Raw genomic sequence first — 21,268 nt, forward strand, 5'->3', positions numbered from 1 at the left:
TGGTCTGTCTGGACTGTCTCCCTGTCTGGTCTGTCTGAACTGCCTCCCTGTCTGGACTGTCTGGACTGCAACCCTGTCTGGTCTGTCTGGGCTGCCTCCCTGTCTGGTCTGTCTGGACTGTATGGACTGCCTCCCTGTCTGGTCTGTCTACCTGTCTGGTCTGTCTACCTGTCTCCCTGTCTGGTCTGTCTGGACTGTCTGGACTGCCTCCCTGTCTGGTCTGTCTGGTCTGCCTGGACTGTCTCCCTGTCTGGTCTGTCTATCTGTCTCCCTGTCTGGTCTGTCTGGACTGTCTGGACCTCCTCCCTGTCTGGTCTGTCTGGACTGTCTCCCTGTCTGGTCTTTCTCCTTGTACCTGTCTCCGTGTCTTATGTCTTCCTGTTATTGTCTTGTCTGTTTGGTCTGTAGAGACGGAAGGTCATGTCTCTGAGCAGAGCAGAGGGGAGCTTCTGTGTCCAGTTGTTGTAGCCAGTTAGTTATATAATCACCCCTGTTTCAGTGCCAGTACCCCGTCCTTCCCTTGCATGTCAAAGTCTAGCAGGGGGTTGGGATGGGTTGGTTATCTCATTAGGGTGTTATTTAAAGTGTTTCCCTCCTGTTCTGTGTCCTGCAGCAACACTAAGAGGTTTAAAGAGTCCTGTTCTCTGTCCTTCCTGAAGTCCCATACTGTATTGTACAGGGCCAGACTGGAGAGACTGATCGCAGCCAGGACGCAGCTCCTCACGCAACATTGCAACATCTTCTCTACTCTTTTCTTCTGTCTCTTGGTTCTCTGAGGGACACAGAGCCAGGGAGTTGGACAGGGACTGCAGCTCTCTCAGTCCCCTAGCAACCTACCTTCTCTACGGGTGAACCTCAGGACCTCTGCATCCATCAGCTCTCCAGAACCCAACCTAATCCAGCAGAACTACCCCATCTCACCCAAAAGGGTGACAGCATAGTCAGCCAGAGAAAAAGGGCTCTACTCTACCTCTACAGGTCATTGATCTCAGCCCAGCTTTCCGGTAACTAGTACTCATCCCTCAGAAGGCTCCATCGACCATCCCTCTTCTCAGCCCGGCGCCACCTCTCAGATATGGGGAACCACGGTTCTAACCTGGATGATATCCTGGCAGAGGATATGCACCACTGGTACAACAAGTTTATGAAGGAGTCTCCGTCAGGACTCATCACGCTGTTCGAACTCAAGGGCATGCTGGGTCTGCGGGGGATGAACGAGAACGCTACCAGCTACGTGGACCAAGTCTTCTTCACCTTCGACATGGACGGGGTGAGATGATCATGATGATGCTGAAGACACACACGTTTATAGAGGGACTGGGAGTGACAGTGCATTAGGATGGTATAAAGCCAATATAAGTAATGCATTTCAAGTTAAATGTGGGACCGCTATTGTGACATCGTGACATTCTATACTGCATGTTGGGAGAAGAGCAGGGGGAATTGGGTCAGTCTTGAGTTTGGAGTTACTGCAGGTGCCACATTCTAAGTTCTCTCTATTATTTTGTCTCTTTTGTCTCTCACTCAGTCTGCTTAGCTTTCACTGGAGCTGCAGGTCCCTGGTCCCAGATCTGTTTATGCATGATGTGTTTGGCATAACAATTAATGAAAAGCAGTGGGCATAAATTGACTAGCACTCAGGCTTGCAGGACCTTACAGTAGGTGTGCCATAGTTTCTTTCTGCCGACTGCACTATTGGGTTGGATGCAGAGATGCAATTGCTGTCATCCGCAGTTTTAATGCATTGGAGTGCATTTTCAGAGTGCATGACATTTTCAATTGTAGACTATAGCATGTGAGAGGTGGAAGATGGCAGAGCCACTTATAACACTAATATGCTAACATGCTTTGATATAGAGCTAAGAGCTGAACCATCAGCTGAGAGAACAGGAGCTTCCATTGGCTCACACACACACCAATGTGCTTACAGAGCCACTGTGTAGGGCCAATATACCTCAGCGGAGCCTGTGTGTGTTTATAGTGTTCTAAGTAGACTTGTGTGTGGTGTGTGTGTGTGGTGTAATTTCTGTAGGAGAATGTGTGAGGAATGAGCTGAGTTAACGCAACTTGAAGACAATAAACAACTTATTTGGTAGAAAATAGCTTATGTGGCATTAATATTTGACAGAAACATTTATTCTCGAGTCAAAATGTAGTACAACGTGTAAATAGGATAATGTTTGTCATAAAGTCAGTCTCATCCAAAACTGCGATTTGTGAGAATATTAAGAAAAACATGTCACAGAATGAAGGGTACCGTGACAGTTTTCCTTGGGTTGGATTTATTGCCCACGACCCGATCATTGCGTATAAATAATTTTGAATTCCTTATATTAAGCAAACCAGATGGCACAATAATTTTATTTATTTATGGATAGCCAGGGGAACACTCCAACTCAGACATTATTGACAAAAGAAGCATGGATTTTAGTCCACCAGATCAGAGGCAGTTGGGATGACCAGGGATATTCTCTTGAATTTGACAATTTTTTCTGTCTTGCTAAGCATTCAAAGTGTAACAAGTACTTTTGAGGATTAGGGAAAATGTATGGAGTACATTATTTTCTTTGGGAATGTAGTGAAGTAAAAGTTGTCTAAAATATAAATAGTAAAGTACAGATACCCCCCCAAAAACAACTTAAGTAGTACTTTAAAATATATTTTTCTTAAGTACTTTACACCACTGCAAATCTGTTTGTGCTTTTGCCTACTCCATTTTCATTGTCAAGCTAAACAAAATGATTGGCATGACAATTCCCAGGCTGGCCTCAGAGCAATACAAAATATACTTCATGTATTTCTGAGCACCTCCAAGACGTATGGATGGTCTAGTTACCACCTACCAATGGTCTAGTTACTTTAGGCAGATAGGCAAATAGGGAGATTGGTTGGGGAGAGTGGCTCATATTTTAGCCAGGGACATTTATATTGCAACGAATCCTTCAGAACTAAATTGCTTCATCCAGGGTAGGCTAACCCACTTAGCCTGATTGAAATTGCTGATCCGCCAGTTGAGGCCCAACTAAATCAAGCTCCCTCTAGCAAAGATTGCATCATCATCACCTTCATTTGAAAAAGACATCTGATGAATTATTTTATACATTTTATTTCTGTGTGTTAAAAAATGGTAATGTTAAAATATATTACACAATGACAGAATGTATTTTAAACTTCATGCAATGTAGCACTTCTGTATGACGAATAATAAAAAATATCGATATGAGTGGGAAAAAAGGTGGTGCACACCAAAGATGGCATTAACCATAAGTAATAAAATAAAGACTGCATTTCTAAAAGCCTATTTCACACCATAGCCTCTTGAATTTGCAAGATAACTTTTTTTCATTTTGATTTTGGCACAAATGAAAATGTGTCATTGCCTAGCTCTTGGATTGTCTCAATGAAGAGTTCAGTGTTCAACTTTATTTATCTATGCAAGTCAGGAACAAATTCTTATTTTACAATGACCGCCTACTTTAATTCATATGGTATTGTTCTACAGCTATTACTTTCCTAATGTAACATATCATTCTAAAAGGAGTGTTACAGATTTACATACAGAATAATATGAATTGCCTTGAGACCACATTGCAATTCCATAAGGAGTTGGCAAGAGAGCAAAAACAGCCTGTCACCCAGGCAAGTGGAATAGAATTTGTGACATGAAAACTGTTGAGTAGACGTAGGAGCAGCGATTGTGATCTTTAAATTTGCGTGTTGAGGGAGTGACATAGCTCTAACGTTATCACAGAAAGACACTTAATAGATAAACCTGCTAATTACCTTAACTACGTATGTACTGTAGGTAATCTGGGGATCATACCCAACTACGGTTAATTGACCTACAGTACGCTAACAATGGAAGAGTAGTAAAGTACACACTGCAGAGAATTATTTTATTTTTTTCGGTTTCAGTTTACAATGTCCAGACCAGACTGGACATGTTGGTATGATAAACTATGTGGGATTCCTCCTTCAGGGGTTGTTCCCACCGGGTGAGTGATCTAAGTGTGCCGTTCTTGAAGTGTGTCATTAGCGAAGTCATTTAGTTGGCAAGGGCTCAATGGAAAGCTTCGTACAGATGGAGAGAGCTTTAGTGGTGGTGCTGTCGTCAGGGGTGGGTTGTGGGCGGATGTACTGACCAAGACGGACAGGACACGGGTAAACCCAGGACATGACACGGGTAAACCCAGGACATGACACCACACCCACCTACAGTAGGTAAACTAGGTTAAACTTTATGGTGCATCCAGTGTCCCTAAGACCATGTGTCCAGAGATATATTTAGATATACAGTATGGCTCTATGTATCAAATATATGTAATTACAGCAGGTGGGATATATTAAATCAAATATATTATTCTGTGCACTGAGGAGACATTGTTTTGACAAACTGGCTGCAATGGCATGCAAAAGTATTGTTGTTTGTACCTTTCTTCACCCTTTCTCTATCTCTGTTTTAGGACGGGTACATAGATTTTGTAGAGTACATCGCAGCCATCAGCCTGATGCTGAAGGGAGAAATCAACCAGAAACTCAAGTGGTACTTCAAATTGTTTGACCAGGACGGCAACGGGAAAATCGACAAAGATGAGTTGGAGACAATATTCACGGTAATGTAAGCTACACATCTAAAGCAGTCAAGTCTTATGCTAATTGAGTAAATCATTTAGGTAATGGACAGGTATTTGTTGGATGTACGAGGCCTGCCAGGATTCTTTACCATGCTCCCATCAGCACTAGGAAACCTACTGTATGCATGACTAGAGCATGCTGCAAGAGGCTTAGCTTAGCCTTAGTTGACTTCAAGACAGGGTGACATCACCATGCAAGGTTAAATCTATTCTATTTTGCTAACCATATGCACAGCAAATAGTGTGCAACAACACTGCTTATCAGGGCTTCTAAACATTAATCAACATTATGTCTTAAAAACGTTAAAAAGCACCAGGTTGGTGACTTCCCATGACATAAAAGTAATGGTTAATTTAACAACTTCCTGGAAAAAGTTGAATGGCATCCAATCTAATCCTCAAATGTTCATTTGAAACGGTCAAAATAGAAGGCATCAAGGAAGATTCATTTAAAGAAGTAGGTTGGATTGAATTTGAAATTGGACGAAACAAGGCCACTTATTTAATCTTTGGAGATGAGCTCAACTAATCCCTCCCTCACACAGAGAGAGACAGGAAGGAACTCCCATGCTGTGACCTCATTGGTGGAATGACCTCATTGGTGGTGTGACCATAGAGTTAGAAGTGATAGAAAGGGAAAAGGTACAAAGCCCCTCAAACCATAGATTCTATACTGAACAAAAATATGAACACAAAATGCTGGTCCCATGTTTCATGAGCTGAAATAAAAGATCCCTGAAATGTTCCATACGCACAAAAAGCTTATTTCTCTCAAATGTTGTGCACAAATTTCTCCTTTGCCAAGATAATCGATCCACCTGACAGGTGTGGCATATCAAGAAGCTAATTAAACAGCATGATCATTACACAGGTGCACCTTGTGCTGGGGGCAATAAAAGGCACAACACAATGCCACAGATGTCTCAAATTTTGAGGGAGCGTGCAATTGGCATGCTGACTGCAGGAATGTTCACCAGAGCTGTTGCCAGATAATTTAATGTTAATTTCTCCACCATAAGCCACCTCCATTGTTGTTTTAGAGAATTTGGTAGTATGTACAACCGACCTCAAAACCGCAGACCACGTGTAACCACGCAAGCCCAAGATATACACATCCAGCTACTTCACCTGCGGGATCCTCTGAGACCAGCCACCCATACAGCTGAGGAAACTGTGGTTTTGTGCAACCAAAGAACCAGAAAACATCTCAGGGAAGCTCATCTGTGTGCCCGTCGACCTTACTAGGGGCTTGACCTGATTGCAGTTCGGCGTCGCAACTGACTTCAGTGGGAAAATGCTCACTTTCGCTGGCCACTGGCACACTGGAGAAGTGTGCTCTTCACAGATGAATCCCGGTTTCAACTGTACCGGGCAGATGGCAGAAAGCGTGTATGGCTTTGTGTGGGTGAGCGGTTTGCTGATGTCAACGTTGTGAGTGCTCCATGGTGGCGGTGGGGTTATGGTATGGGCAGGCATGAGCTACAGACAACGAACACAATTTAATTTTATCGATGGCAATTTGAATTCACAGAGGTACCGTGACGAGATGCTAAGGCCCATTGTCGTGCCATTCATCCGCCACCATCACGTCATGTTTCAGCATGATAATGCATGGCCCCATGCCGCAAGGATCTGTACACAATTCCATGTCCCAGTTCTTCCATGACCTGCATGCTCATTAGACATGTCACCCATTGAGCACGTTTGGAATGCTCTGGATTGACGTTAATGACAGCGTGTTCCAGTTCCCACCAATATCCAGCAACTTCGCACAGACATAGAAGGGGAGTGTGACAACATTCCACAGGCCACAGTCAACAGCCTCCATGCGAAAGAGATGTGTTGCGATGGAGGTCACACCAGATACTGCATTTATGATTTCCTTTTATGAACTGTAAAATCCTTGAAATTGTTGCATGTTTCGTTTATATTTTTGTTCAGCGTGTAATATATAATATACAGTACACTGTATATACAGTGCCTTGCGAAAGTATTCGGCCCCCTTGAACTTTGCGACCTTTTGCCACATTTCAGGCTTCAAACATAAAGATATAAAACTGTATTTATTTGTGAAGAATCAACAACAAGTGGGACACAATCATGAAGTGGAACAACATTTATTGGATATTTCAAACTTTTTTAACAAATCAAAAACTGAAAATTTGGGCGTGCAAAATTATTCAGCCCCTTTACTTTCAGTGCAGCAAACTCTCTCCAGAAGTTCAGTGAGGATCTCTGAATGATCCAATGTTGACCTAAATGACTAATGATGATAAATACAATCCACCTGTGTGTAATCAAGTCTCTGTATAAATGCACCTGCACTGTGATAGTCTCAGAGGTCCGTTAAAAGCGCAGAGAGCATCATGAAGAACAAGGAACACACCAGGCAGGTCCGAGATACTGTTGTGAAGACGTTTAAAGCCGGATTTGGATACAAAAAGATTTCCCAAGCTTTAAACATCCCAAGGAGCACTGTGCAAGCGATAATATTGAAATGGAAGGAGTATCAGACCACTGCAAATCTACCAAGACCTGGCCGTCCCTCTAAACTTTCAGCTCATACAAGGAGAAGACTGATCAGAGATGCAGCCAAGAGGCCCATGATCACTCTGGATGAACTGCAGAGATCTACAGCTGAGGTGGGAGACTCTGTCCATAGGACAACAGTCAGTCGTATATTGCACAAATCTGGCCTTTATGGAAGAGTGGCAAGAAAGCCATTTCTTAAAGATATCCATAAAAAGTGTTGTTTAAAGTTTGCCACAAGCCATCTGGGAGACACACCAAACATGTGGAAGAAGGTGCTCTGGTCAGATGAAACCAAAATTTTGGCAACAATGCAAAACGTTATGTTTGGCGTAAAAGCAACACAGCTGAACACACCATCCCCACTGTCAAACATGGTGGTGGCAGCATCATGGTTTGGGCCTGCTTTTCTTCAGCAGGGACAGGGAAGATGGTTAAAATTGATGGGAAGATGGATGGAGCCAAATACAGGACCATTCTGGAAGAAAACCTGATGGAGTCTGCAAAAGACCTGAGACTGGGACGGAGATTTGTCTTCCAACAAGACAATGATCCAAAACATAAAGCAAAATCTACAATGGAATGGTTCAAAAATAAACATATCCAGGTGTTAGAATGGCCAAGTCAAAGTCCAGACCTGAATCCAATCGAGAATCTGTGGAAAGAACTGAAAACTGCTGTTCACAAATGCTCTCCATCCAACCTCACTGAGCTCGAGCTGTTTTGCAAGGAGGAATGGGAAAAAATGTCAGTCTCTCGATGTGCAAAACTGATAGAGACATACCCCAAGCGACTTACAGCTGTAATCGCAGCAAAAGGTGGCGCTACAAAGTATTAACTTAAGGGGGCTGAATAATGTTGTTAAAAAAGTTTGAAATATCCAATAAATGTCGTTCCACTTCATGATTGTGTCCCACTTGTTGTTGATTCTTCACAAAAAAATACAGTTTTATATCTTTATGTTTGAAGCCTGAAATGTGGCAAAAGGTCGCAAAGTTCAAGGGGGCCGAATACTTTCGCAAGGCACTGTACAGTGCACTCGGAAAGTATTCCGTATTTAGCTTATTTAAAAAAAACATAAATCTACACACAATACCCCATAATGGCAAAGCAAAAACAGGTTTTTAGAAATGTTTGCAAATTCATTAAAGAAACTGATACTTTATTTACATAAGTATTCAGACCCTTTGCTATAAGACTTTAAATTAATCTCAGGTGCATCCTGTTTCTATTGATCATTCTTGATGTTTCTACAACTTCATTGGAGTCCACCTGTGGTAAATTAAATTGATTGGACATGATTTGGAAAGGCACACACCTGTCTATATAAGGTCCCACAGTTGACAGTGCATGTTAGAGCAAAAACCAAGCCATGAGGTCAAAGGAATTGTCTGTAGAGCTTCAAGACAGGATTGTGTCGAGGCACAGATCTGGGAAAGGGTCCCAAAACATTTCTGCAGCATTGAAGGTCCCCGAAAACACAGTGGCCACCATCATTCTTAAATGGAAGCAGTTTTAACCACCTAGACTCTTCCTAGACCAAACTGAGCAATTGGGGGAGAAGGGCCTTGGTCAGGGAGTTGACCAAAAACCCAATGGTCATTCTGACAGAGCTCCAGAATTCCTCTGTGGAGATGGGAGAACCTTCCAAAAAGACAACCATCTCTGCGGCACTCAACCAATCAGGCCTTTATGCCAAGCATCACGTCTGGAGCAAACCTGGAACCATCCCTACGGTGAAGCATGGTGGTGGCAGCATCATGCTGTGAGTATGTTTTTCAGTGGCGGGGACTGGGAGACTAGTCAGGATCGAGGGAAAGATGACTGGAGCAAAGTACAGAGAGATCCTTGATGAAAACCTGCTCCAGAGCGCTTAGGACTTCAGGCGAAGGTTCACCTTCCAACAGACACCCCTTACCTGACAGAGCTTGAGAGGATCTGCAGAGAAGAATGGGAGAAACTCCCCAAATACAGGTGTGCCAAGCTTTTAGCGTCATACTCAAGAAGACTCAAGAAGGCTTTAATCGCTGCCAAAAGGTGCTTCAACAAAGTACTGAGTAAAGGGTCTGAATATTTATGTAAATTCGATATTTCAGCAAATTTAAAAAATAAAACTGTTTTTGCTTTGTCATTATGAGGTATTGTGTGTAGATTGATGAGGGGGAAAAAACTATTTAATCAATTTTAGAATAAGGCTGTAATATAACAAAATGTGGAAAAGGTCAAGGGGTCTGAATACTTTCAGAGTGCACTGTATGTACAGTATACTGTATAGTATTTATGTAGTATATATTTTGTATAGTTTTTTACTGCAACTGCCAACCATAGGAGGACTCAGGAGCTCGTTTTAAATTAGTGTAGACAACCTGCTGCTGTCGCTCTGCTAATCGTCAGATGGGGGGAGGTAAGGAGTTAGGGGGCCCATTGGGTAACTGGCTTGATTGGTTAACTGATAAGTAAAAAAAAACTGTATAATAAATAAATGTGACTGGTCAGTTGTGCGAGTCAGGCTGAGCCAAAGATGCAAAAAAATATATATAATTACGTAAATGTTGTTATTATTATTATATTATTAACTACAGGAGCCCTGTCTCAATGTTCAAAATACACCAGAAATGTTGCTATTTGCTTGAGTAATTGGAGATGGAAGGGAGTTCCATCTCCAATTATGCGATCATGGCTCTGTATAATACTGTGCGTTGCCGTGAATTAGTTTTGGACTTGGGTAATGTAAAGAGACCTCTGGTAGCATGTCTTGCTGGGTATTTGAGCTGAATGTTATTTGATTATGCAAATCATATTTTTCATAACTAGAAGTGAAGCAATTAATCTCTCATCAACCCTCTACCATGAAGGACTGTCATGCATGTTGTTGATGTTAGTTTGGTATGTGCTGTTAAGGGCAAGGCGTGCTGTTCTGTTTTGAGCCAGCTGCAGCTTTGCTAAGTCTTCCTTTGCTGCACTTGACCATATTAATAGACAGTAATCAAAATGGGACCATATCAGAGCCTGAACAACTAGTACAGTTGATCTGTGTAAAATTCATAGATATACCCCTCCACATCTTCACAACAACTTTGTCAATATGACTTGACCATGATAATTGTGACTCGAAACTAGGCGTATGTCGCGGGTCACATGAGAGCCATTTGAACGTAATCTTTTTTATTCATCAAAATGCCTTTTTTTTTGTTGCCAGAAATGCTTTCTCGAACATGTGAACTTTCATGTGCCTTAATAACAAACTTGTATGCCATCTGTAAATACAAATACAATTGTTAAATTATGAGTCCAGTTGGTTTAGCCACAGAAAAAGCCAGCAACCTTCCGGCTAGCCATCATTGCCTGAGATAATGAGTGGGCTGGACATGCCGAGAGATGAGTTCAGATTGGTCTGGCATATAGCACGCTTCTGTCTTTTAAAAAATATATTGCTTAGTAGAACTGCATAAGTGTTGCGCTCCACTTTCACGAGGACCGACCTTTGAAATCCGTGGAATTAGAGTAAGATAGCTAAGGAGATAGAGAAAACACCTGTCTCCGGATTACATCTTCAAACTAAGGGAAGCAACCATGGCATCCGTGACAGGGAGAAGCGTCCAACCATGATGTATATGAGTTAGTCTAGCTAGCAACATTTTCAGAAATTACGTTTCTAATTTTGACAAAATCGTATTAATTTCAAATGAAAGTGTGATGTTAGCTAACGAGCCAGCCAGCTATAGCTGACGTTACGTGTATGATCGTATTATTCATATGTCAGAGCCATTTTCTTGGCTAGTTATAGCCTAATGTTAGCTAGCTAACATTCAACCTGGTTGGTTTGCTACCTGCAGATTAATGGAGGGTAGTAATGTCAAGAGTTGGGATTGTGGTTGATTGTTTACCTAGCTACATGTCTTAACAAAAGACTCCACTATGCAAGTACCATTTCAGGTGCGTTCGTAAATTCAGTCGGGCCATCTACGATTTCAGAGCACTCTCGTCTGAGTGTGCCAGAGCGCAGAATAACTGATGAATTTACGAACGCTCAACACCCCTTATATGGCCGGTGTCAGTAAACGGCGGCAAAAAAGTGTAATTAAATTGTTGCCAGCAGCACAGTTACAGTCACCAGTGCTCTGGATAACATGAAAAATGCCTAACCAGCTCTGCTAGGGCGAGTAAAATGGTCAGAGTGGGGTGTTCTCTCATTTGTGTCTGGAAGTAACTAGCAAGCAAGCAAATGTTAGCTTGGGTGCTTGACTACCATTGTGAGGTCAGAACACATGGATCAACCCTACTCTTCGGCCAGTGCGTCCAGTGTGCTCTCTGAACGCTCCGAGAGCGCAACCCTCTGAATTTACAAACTGACAATCTGACAGCACAGTTGTAGCCACCAACGCTCTGGATAACATAAAAACAGCCTAGCCAGCTCTGCTAGGGCGAGTAATGTTCAGTGAGCTGTTATCTAATTTGTGTCTGGAAGTAGCTAGCAAGTTAGCCAATTAGCTTCGGTGCTTGACTGCTGTTGCTAGTACAGAACGCTCGGATCAACCCTTAAAGATCGGGCTAAAGCTTAAGAGGATGTGAACGATGCTGAGTGGGTGTAGACAAAGATGAGCTCTCCAGTTGGTACCAATACATTCAAAGGCCATTTTCTCAAAAGTGGGGTTACAAGTTGATCAACTTTCAAAGCAGAATTACTTTCCCATTGTTCCTCAAACGCAGTGTATGATATACCATTTTGTAGCTCTGTGTCTCTGCTTTTATCCAATGTAAAAAAACACATTCAAAAACACAAATCTAATTTTGCTACATAAGATTGAATCAAGGCAGTCAGTCACAATTGACCATCCAATGTTATTACCTAGGAGTTTAGCTTCCTCAACTTGCAAAACTCACCACTGGTGTGCATGGCCAAAGAGTTATATTTGTATGTCATCTGACCGTAGCACCGGTTCCAATTCAAGTGCCAATGCTGTTTAGCAAACTCCAGGTATTTACATTTGTTGGCTGACATGAAAAAAGAGCTCTTTGGCCACGCACTCCAGTGCTGGGTTTTGTGTCAAAAGAAAGATGCTTATGCAGAATAAAATATCATACCTACTGTAAAATAAGGTGGTGGAACTCTGATGTTATGGGGCTGTTTTGCTTCCACTGGTCTTGGGGCCCTGGCGTCATAATTAAAAACATATTTTTTGAACCATTATTTAACTAGGAAAGTCAGTTAAAAACACATTCTTATTTACAATGACGTCCTACCAAAAGGCCTCCTGCTGAGACGGGAGCTGGGAATAAAAAATTAAAATCTAGGACAAAACACACATCACAACAAGAGAGACACCACAATACTACATAAAGAGAGACCTAAGACGGCAACATAGCATGGGAGCAGCACACCTTGGCAGCAGCACAACATGGTAGCAGCACAAAACATTGTACAAACATTGTTGGGCACAGACAACAGCACAAATGCAAAAAGGTAGAAACAACAATACTTCAGCCACAACTGTCAGTAAGAGCGTCCATGATTGAGTCTTTGAATGAAGAGATGGAGATAAAACTGTCCAGTTTGAGTGTTTTTCGCAGCTCGATCCAGTTGCTAACTGCAGTGAACTGAAAAGACGAGCAACCCAGGTATGTGTGTGCTTTGGGGACCTTTAACAGAATGTGACTGGCAGAATGGGTGTTGTATGTGGAGGACGAGGGCTGCAGTAGGTCTTTTGACAGGTATACAGAGATGACCAGGTTACAGAAGAGTGCAATGATGTGTCCTATAAGGAACATTGGTGGCAAATCTGATGGCCGAATGGTAAAGAACATCTAGCAGCACAAGAGCACCCTTACCTGCCGATCTATGAATTAAGTCTCCGTAATCTAACATGGGTAGGATTGTCATCTGAATCAGGGTTAGTTTGGCAGCTGGAGTGAAAGAGGAGCGATTACAATAGAGGAAACCAGGTGCAGATTTAACCTTAGCCTGCAGATTTGATATGTGCTGAGAGAAGGACAGTGTACTGTCTAGCCATGCTCCTAAGTACTTTTATGAGGTGACTACCTCAAGTTCTAAACCCTCAGAGGTAGTAATAACACTGGTGGGGAGAGGGGCATTCTTCTTACCAAACCACATGACCTTTGTTTTGGAGGTGTTCAGAACAATGTTAAGGGCAGAGAAAGCTTGTTGGACACTAGGAAAGCTTTGTTGTAGAGCGTTTAACACAAAATCCGGGGAGGGGGCAGCTGAGTGTAGGACTCTGTATCATCTGCATATAAATGGATGAGAGAGCTTCCTACTGCCTTAGCAATGTTGTTGATTTAAATTGAGAAGAGCGCAGGGGCCTAGGATCGGGCCTTGAGGTACTCCCTTGGTGACAGGTAGTGGCTGATACAGCAGATGTTCTGACTTTATACACTGCACTCTTTGAGAGAGGTAGTTAGAAAACCAGGCCAAAGTCTCCTCAGAGACACCAATACTCCTTAGCTGGCCCACAAGAATGGAATGGTCAATAAAAGTCAATAAAAATAGCAGCACAGCATTGCTTCAAATCAAGGGCAATGGGGACATCATTTAGGACCTTTAAGGTTGCAGTGAAGCATGGCTGAGTCAAAAAGGAATGCTGACTTAATGAAGTGGAAATTAAAGAGCTCAGCCATGTGCTCCTTGTCAGTAAACACCACATCATCGACATTAAGGGACATGGGCAGCTGTGAGGAGGAGCGTTTATTCTCCAGGTGTTTAACCGTTTTCCAGAACTTCTTGGGGTTAGACCCACAGAGGGAGAACTGCTCCTTAATGTAACTCACTTTGGCCTTCCGGACAGACTGAGTGCACTTATTTCTCATTTGCCTGAACGAGAGCCAGTCAGCCTGAGTATGCACGTGCTGAGCCTTTCACCAAATTGAATTATTGAGGTAGAGTAACTCTGCGAGCTCACGGTTGAAACAGGGGCTGAACCTGTTTTTTATTCAAATTTTCTGTTAACAATACCATTGAAAATATAAAAAAATAAGTTCCAAGCATCTTCGACAGAGCGGTATCAAGCTGATTCTATACCAATTTACAATGCAGGGCAATGAAGGAAGGCTTGTGCATAAACGTTTTTTAGCAAGCAAATCAGGACAGGTCGTTTAAACTGAGCGGCCATTAAGAAGACAAGCTGTAAAACAGTGATCACTAAGGTCATTACAGAAAACACCAGACTGATACATATCAGGAATATTCGTGAGGATGACATCAAGGAGAGTAGCCTTTTCTGGGTGTTTGGAGTCATACCTTGTGAGATTGGTAATAATCTGAGAAAGATTTAGAGGAGTCCCATTGCTTTAGGACCTGGCCAGGTGGTTTAAGCATGTCCCAGTTTAGGTCACCTAGCAGGACAAATTCAGGGGCAGGAGAGAGCTTAGGGCAGGTAGGGTACAGTCCCAGGACATTTTAGCCAAAAACATGGTTGCCTCAGCCAGGAGGCTGAAACTTGGCCACAAGTGGATCTTCGGGCAAGACAATAACTCCAAGCACACATCAAAAGCCACAAAGAAATGTTTAATTGACCTCAAAACTTTGCAATGGTCATATCAGTCTCCGGACTTGAAGGCCATTGAAAACCTGTGGTTTTCACTTCATGATTGTGTCTTCCAACAAGACAATGATCCAAAACATAAAACCTACAATGGAATGGTTCAAAAATAAACATATCCAGGTGTTAGAATGGCCAAGTCAAAGTCCAGACCTGAATCCAATCGAGAATCTGTGGAAAGAACTGAAAACTGCTGTTCACAAATGCTCTCCATCCAACCTCACTGAGTTCGAGCTGTTTTGCAAGGAGGAATGGGAAAAAATGTCAGTCTCTCGATGTGCAAAACTGATAGAGACATACCCCAAGCGACTTACAGCTGTAATCGCAGCAAAAGGTGGCGCTACAAAGTATTAACTTAAGGGGGCTGAATAATTTTGCACGCCCAATTTTTCAGTTTTTGATTTGTTAAAAAAGTTTGAAATATCCAATAAATGTCGTTCCACTTCATGATTGTGTCCCACTTGTTGTTGATTCTTCACAAAAAAATACAGTTTTATATCTTTATGTTTGAAGCCTGAAATGTGGCAATAGGTCGCAAAGTTCAAGGGGGCCGAATACTTTCGCAAGGCACTGTAGCTCCTCCTCTCCTTCCAGAGTGGGGAACCCCGGGACACGAAGCACAAACCTATTACCGTGATTTTCACAACAGTGAGCAAATAATAGGCCCCAGAGTCTGCAACACCACTAAACAAGGGGCACCACCAAGCAAGCAGCACCACGAAGACCAAGGAGCTCGCCAAACAGGTCAGGGACAAAGTTGTGGAGAAGTCCACATCAGGGTTGGGTTATAAAAAATATCTGAAACTTTGAACATCCCACGGAGCACCATTAAATCCATTATTTATAATTTTTAAAGAATATGGCACCACAACAAACCTGTCAACAAACCTGGGGGGGGGGGGGGGGGTGAATAGTTATGCACGCTCAAGTTTTCAGTTTTTTAGTTTTATTTCTTGTTTGTTTCACAATAAAAAATATTTTGCAACTTCAAAGTGGTGGACATGTTATGTAAATCCAATGATAAAAATCAAGGCAACAAAATAGGAAAAATGTCAAGGGGGTGAATACTTTCGCAAGCGACTGTATGCACCATTCAGTTACTAGTTCCAGCTCTTTGTTGGACAATTATATACAAATTAATTCATTAACTGAATCTCAAGGAGGAATATACAGGAAATGTAGCTATGCCAACTGCACATGTAGCCGATAAACTCTGAAAAATCAAGTGACTAAATGGACGTAGTCTCTTTGGCTCTATTGTTTGTGTGCAGCACAATGGAGCTGTAGGCTACTCCAGTAGGCTGTAGGCTACTCCATAGGCCTGCATCTGTTTGCATTTATTTAATTGGAGAATTATTATATGGAGAGTTGAACAAATATCTCTCTTTAATATACTATAATGATGCCTAATAATCAAATTCATTTGATTCTAAATAAACACAGTGATGGCAAGTGCGTTTTATGTTGTTTTTGTCTTGTTATTGACCCTGAGAGGGATAACCTATTCCTTTCCGTTGGGTTAAAACAACAAACAAGAAGTAGACCTATCACGCTGGCCAGGACAAATGATTAATGTATACTTTAGAAGTGTCTCATCTATCTCAGAAGGTAGAACCAGCCCTAGACAGGACTGCATAATAATAATCACTATATTTACTTCATAAACACGAATTATACTAATTGACTGTACATAGCATGGACAAATACACTGTGTACAAAACAACATCTCATGAAAGGCGGGGACTGTGAACAGGGCGGGATTAAGAAATCATAGACCCTGGGGCATTGGTTTAGGCATACCAGTAACTGCCAAAATAAAGGAACCACTTGAGTAAACGAGGGATACAAAGTACACTGAGTATACAAAACATGAAGAACTAATTTTGACATGAAACTGTGAGATCTTGTTGAGAATCAATGGGGAAAGGAGAGGGTGGGAAAGAGGAACATAAGGGATTTATTGTTTTAATTTCTACCGTGTGTTTTGTGAATACATGCACACTAACATGCTTGAGGATTCATACAACACTATTTTCATTGTAGCTGTTTAGGTAGTTTATCAACACCTTACATAATGTATGGAGTCAATATGAGACAAAAAATGTGACCGACTGGCTTGATTCGGTCTTATGTAGCAACATTTTAAATTGTGTTTTTTACGTTGGATAGAAGTAGACTCAGAGCTAGAAAATGGTATATCATACACTACAGTTAACAAACAATGGGAAAGTAATTCTGCTTTGAAAGTTGATGACGCCTTTTTTGAGAAAATGGCACTTAAATGTTTTGGTACACCTACTGGAGAGCTCTCCTTTGTCTACACCCATTCAGCATAATTCACACTCTCTTAGGCCTTAGCCCCACCCATCTCTTTAAGGATTCACATGTGAGGCCATGTGCTAAACAGAGTGAATATGGTAGTGTACTAAACAACACACAGATCATACACTACACAGATCATACACGTAATGTTAGCTAGCAAGCCAGCCAGCTAACATTAGCTAGCTAGCTAACAGTATTCTTTAAAGTGCAATGAAATTTAATTTCTGACATAATGAGGAACATGTAATATCTGAAAATGTAGCCAGCTAGAATCTCTTACCTGAATGCATGGATGAACACTTCTCCCTCGCTGTCACAGATGTCATGGATGCCCTTAGTTTGAAGATGTAATCTGGTGTTTTATACAACAGCCTTATGTGAAAAGTGGAGAGCCTTAACAACACTTTTGCAGTTTTTTGTAATATCTTTAAAAAAAGCCATGTTAGAAAGGATTACCTACACATACTGAGCAGCTCATGTTACACAGTTGAAGTTGGAAGTTTACATACACATTAGCCAAATACATTTAAACACAGTTTTTCACAATTCCTGACGTTTAATCCTAGTAAAAATTCCCTGTCTTAGGTCAGTTAGGATCACCAATTTTTTTTAAGAATGTGAAAGGTCAGAATAATAATAGAGAGATTGATTTATTTCAGATTTGATTTCTTTCATCACATTCCCAGTGAGTCAGAAGTTTACATACGTATTTGGTAGCATTCCCTTTAAATGGTTTAAGTTGGGTCAAACATTTCGTGTAGCCTTCCACAAGCTTCTCACAATAAGTTGGGTGAATTTTGGTCCATTTCTCCTGACAGAGCTGGTGTAACTGAGTCAGGTTTGTAGGCCTCCTCCTCGCACACGCTTTTTCAGTTCTGCCCACAAATTTTCTATAAGATTGAGGTCAGGGCTTTGTGATGGCCACTCCAATACCTTCCCTTTGTTGTCCTTTGCAACTATATTTGGGGTCATTGTCCATTTGGAAGACCCATTTGCAACCAAGCTTTAACTTCCTGACTGATGTCTTGAGATGTTGCTTCAATATATCCACATAATTTTCCTACCTCATGATGCCATCTATTTTGTGAAGTGCACCAGTCCATCCTGCAGCAAAGCACCCCAACAACATGATGCTGCCACCCTCGTGCTTCACGGTTGGGATGGTGTTCTTCGGCTTGCTAGCCTCCCCCTTTTTCCTCCAAATATTATGATGGTCGTTATGGCCAAACAGTTCTATTTTTGTTTCATCAGACCAGAGGACATTTCTCCAAAAAGTACGATCTTTGTCCCCATTTGCAGTTGCAAACCGTAGTCAGGCTTTTTTATGACGGTTTTGGAGCAGTGGCTTCTTCCTTGCTGAGCGGCCTTTCAGTTTATGCCGATATAGGACTGTGGATATAGATAATTTTGTACCTGTTTCCGCCAGCATCTTCACAAGGTCCTTTGCTGTTGTTCTGGGATTGATTTGCACTTTTCGCACCAAAGTACATTCATCTCCAGGAGACAGAAGGCGTTTCCTTCCTGAGCGGTATGACGGCTGCGTGGTCCCATGGTGTTTATACTTGCGCACTATTGTTTGTACAGATGAATGTGGTACATTCAGGCGTTTGGAAATTGCCTATCAGAAGCTTCTAAAGACATGACATAATTTTCTGGAATTTCCCAAGCTGTTTAGAGGAACAGTCAACTTAGTGTATGGAAACTTCTGACCCACTGGAAGGCCACTCTAAAATGTGCAGTTTTGTCACACAACACAATGCAACAGATGTCCCAAGTTTTGAGGGAGTGTGCAATTGGCATCCGGACTGCAGGAATGTCCAACAGAGCTGCTGCTAGGGAATATAATGTTTATGTCTCTACCATAAGCCACCTCCATTGTTGTTTTAGAGAATTTGATAGTACATCCAACCGGCCTCACAACCGCAGACCACGTGTAACCAGGACCTCCACATCCGGCTTCTTCACCTGCGGGATCGTCTGAGAGGTGGGGGGGCTATTCCCTCCCAGGCCCACCCATGACTGCACCAGTGCCGTGTCATGTGAAATCCATAGATTAGGACCCTGATTTCCCTATATGAACTGTAACTCAGTAAAATCTTTGAAATTGTTGCATGTTGCATTTATATTTTTTGTTATATACAGTGGGGCAAAAAAGTATTTAGTCAGCCACCAATTGTGCAAGTTCTCCCACTTAAAAAGATGAGAGAGGCCTGTAATTTTCATCATAGGTAAACTTCAACTATGACAGACAAAATGAGAAAAAAATCCAGAAAATCACATTGTAGGATTTTTAATGAATGAATTTGCAAATTATGGTGGAAAATAAGAGCGGCTTGTTCTAATCCAATCCCGTTGCAGCAGGCTCAACCGATACCCCGCCCGTTTCTTTACAGGCAGAAGAACTAGCCAATAGTTGTTTAGAGCACACAGCGCTTCACACTGTTTGAGTGAAAGAGAGATGTGTGCTGGCAGCTGAATTTAGCTTTTTTGCGATCACGGATAATACAAAAAATACTTGTCATAATCGTATTCCAAAAATGCTGGATATCCGTTGCGATACTTGTTTTGTCCAAGTACTCGGCACACCCCTAAGAAGCAGCGCTTGTCGTGAATGCAGTCTCCTGCTGTAATGCTGATTTTCCATGATGCGGATTGAATAGATTGAAAAATAAATCTATGATGATGGTGGCATGTTTTTAAAGACAAACTAACACTTTGTTTTGCTAGCCTTTTCCAATAGTTATTTGTGGTTGTATTAATAGTTTTTTAGGCAATATGTTATTTTGATTCATGCATTTGCAGTTTTTAGGGATTTCTGTGTCTTGTATCAACTGTTTTGAAAATCGACAACATTGTTTCAAGAATTGCATTCAAGCAATTAAGAAATGTTTCTCTCTCTCTCTCTCTCTCTCTCTCTCTCTCTCTCAGGCAATCCAGGACATCACGCGGAACCAGGATGTCACCCCAGAGGAGATTGTGTCGCTCATATTCGAGAAGATCGACATCAACGGAGAGGGTAAGAGTCACCACCTGTCTGTCCTCCTGGAGGTTATTGTGAGTTGACCCCTGACTTGTCCCCTCCTCCCCCCTCAGGTGAGCTGACCCTAGAGGAGTTCATTGAGGGGGCGAAGGGTCATGACGACATCATGGAGATGCTGAAGAAGATGATGGACCTCACGCCCGTACTCATCATCATTGTCCAAGGAATAGTAGTCTGAGAGAGGCCTGGCCAACCACTGCCAGAGCCACTATGTACACCTGCGCCCGGGGAGAGAGATGACAGAAAGACTTAAGTCCATTACAAACATTTACCCCACAAACTAATAATTGTGACATTTTCCCGCACAATGAACCTGAGGGAATGCGTTACCTTATGAAACAAGACTGTTGTTCCCCAATGAGGCTTCTATGTCACACTGCCAGGTCTGGGGAGACAATATAGTCCGTACATAGTGGATCCTAGGAAGAGAAGCAGCTAACAGGGTTCCGAATAACTAATTAATAAATAGTCCCAGACTGCTGAAGACTGAGGCATCCCAGTCCTATACTGCAGCCCACTAACCACCCACAGATGACGGGATGGATGAAGGGAGGAAGACATTGAGAGACCCTTTTTCAACACCATCACAACAAACAAACTGAATGAAAGAGAACATTTAAAGGGACAGCTATGGAGAGCGGTAAAGATACCATCTTCACATTCTACCTGTTTGTGTTTGCTCTCTGACCACTCAGCAAGATGAAGACTTGGATTCTGAGAGAGAGAGAGAATTCTCTATCATAAATCATCACTATAGGGCCAGGAGTTTTCCTGACCATTTGACCGCGACAAGGAGATGCTTTGGGCTTTAATTATAGGCTATGTTCAGGAGTCAGGTCACATGGTCAGGTAAAGGTCTTGTGTCGAATCATCTCCTCTGTAGGTATGACCGTAAACAGGCACAGATAGAGACCCTAGGGGTTCTGAAGTGCCTGCCCTTTTCCCCTCCTTTCGATTGGTGGAATTACTTTGTTATTTTTTCCCCAGCCCTATCCCCTCTTGAGACACCAGGAGAGCCGAGAGCGTCATGTTGCCATTTTTAAAGTCACGCACCCTCCCCCCATCCTTGACCTTTCCTTAATAAGTCTATATAACACAGAATTGTATGAATTCTTCGGGGAATGAATACTACAGGTCGGAAACTTTCCACAGGGATGTTGTTCATGCTGACGCGATGGCATCATGCA

General features: G+C 42.2%; 1 protein-coding gene across 1 annotated transcript; it reads left to right on the plus strand.

Moving 5' to 3' along the window:
- The first annotated feature begins 766 nt into the window (after window positions 1-766).
- Window positions 767-20,857, plus strand: LOC139393008 (guanylate cyclase activator 1d). The gene is made up of 4 exons (XM_071141320.1): window positions 767-1,270; window positions 4,464-4,613; window positions 19,970-20,057; window positions 20,135-20,857. The coding sequence occupies exons 1-4, from the start codon at window positions 1,076-1,078 to the stop codon at window positions 20,257-20,259; spliced, it is 558 nt and encodes a 185-aa protein (XP_070997421.1). The 5' UTR covers window positions 767-1,075; the 3' UTR covers window positions 20,260-20,857.
- Window positions 20,858-21,268: the final 411 nt, after the last annotated feature.

The sequence above is a fragment of the Oncorhynchus clarkii genome, chromosome 33 (genome assembly GCF_045791955.1).
Source record: "Oncorhynchus clarkii lewisi isolate Uvic-CL-2024 chromosome 33, UVic_Ocla_1.0, whole genome shotgun sequence".
NCBI lineage: Eukaryota > Metazoa > Chordata > Actinopteri > Salmoniformes > Salmonidae > Oncorhynchus > Oncorhynchus clarkii.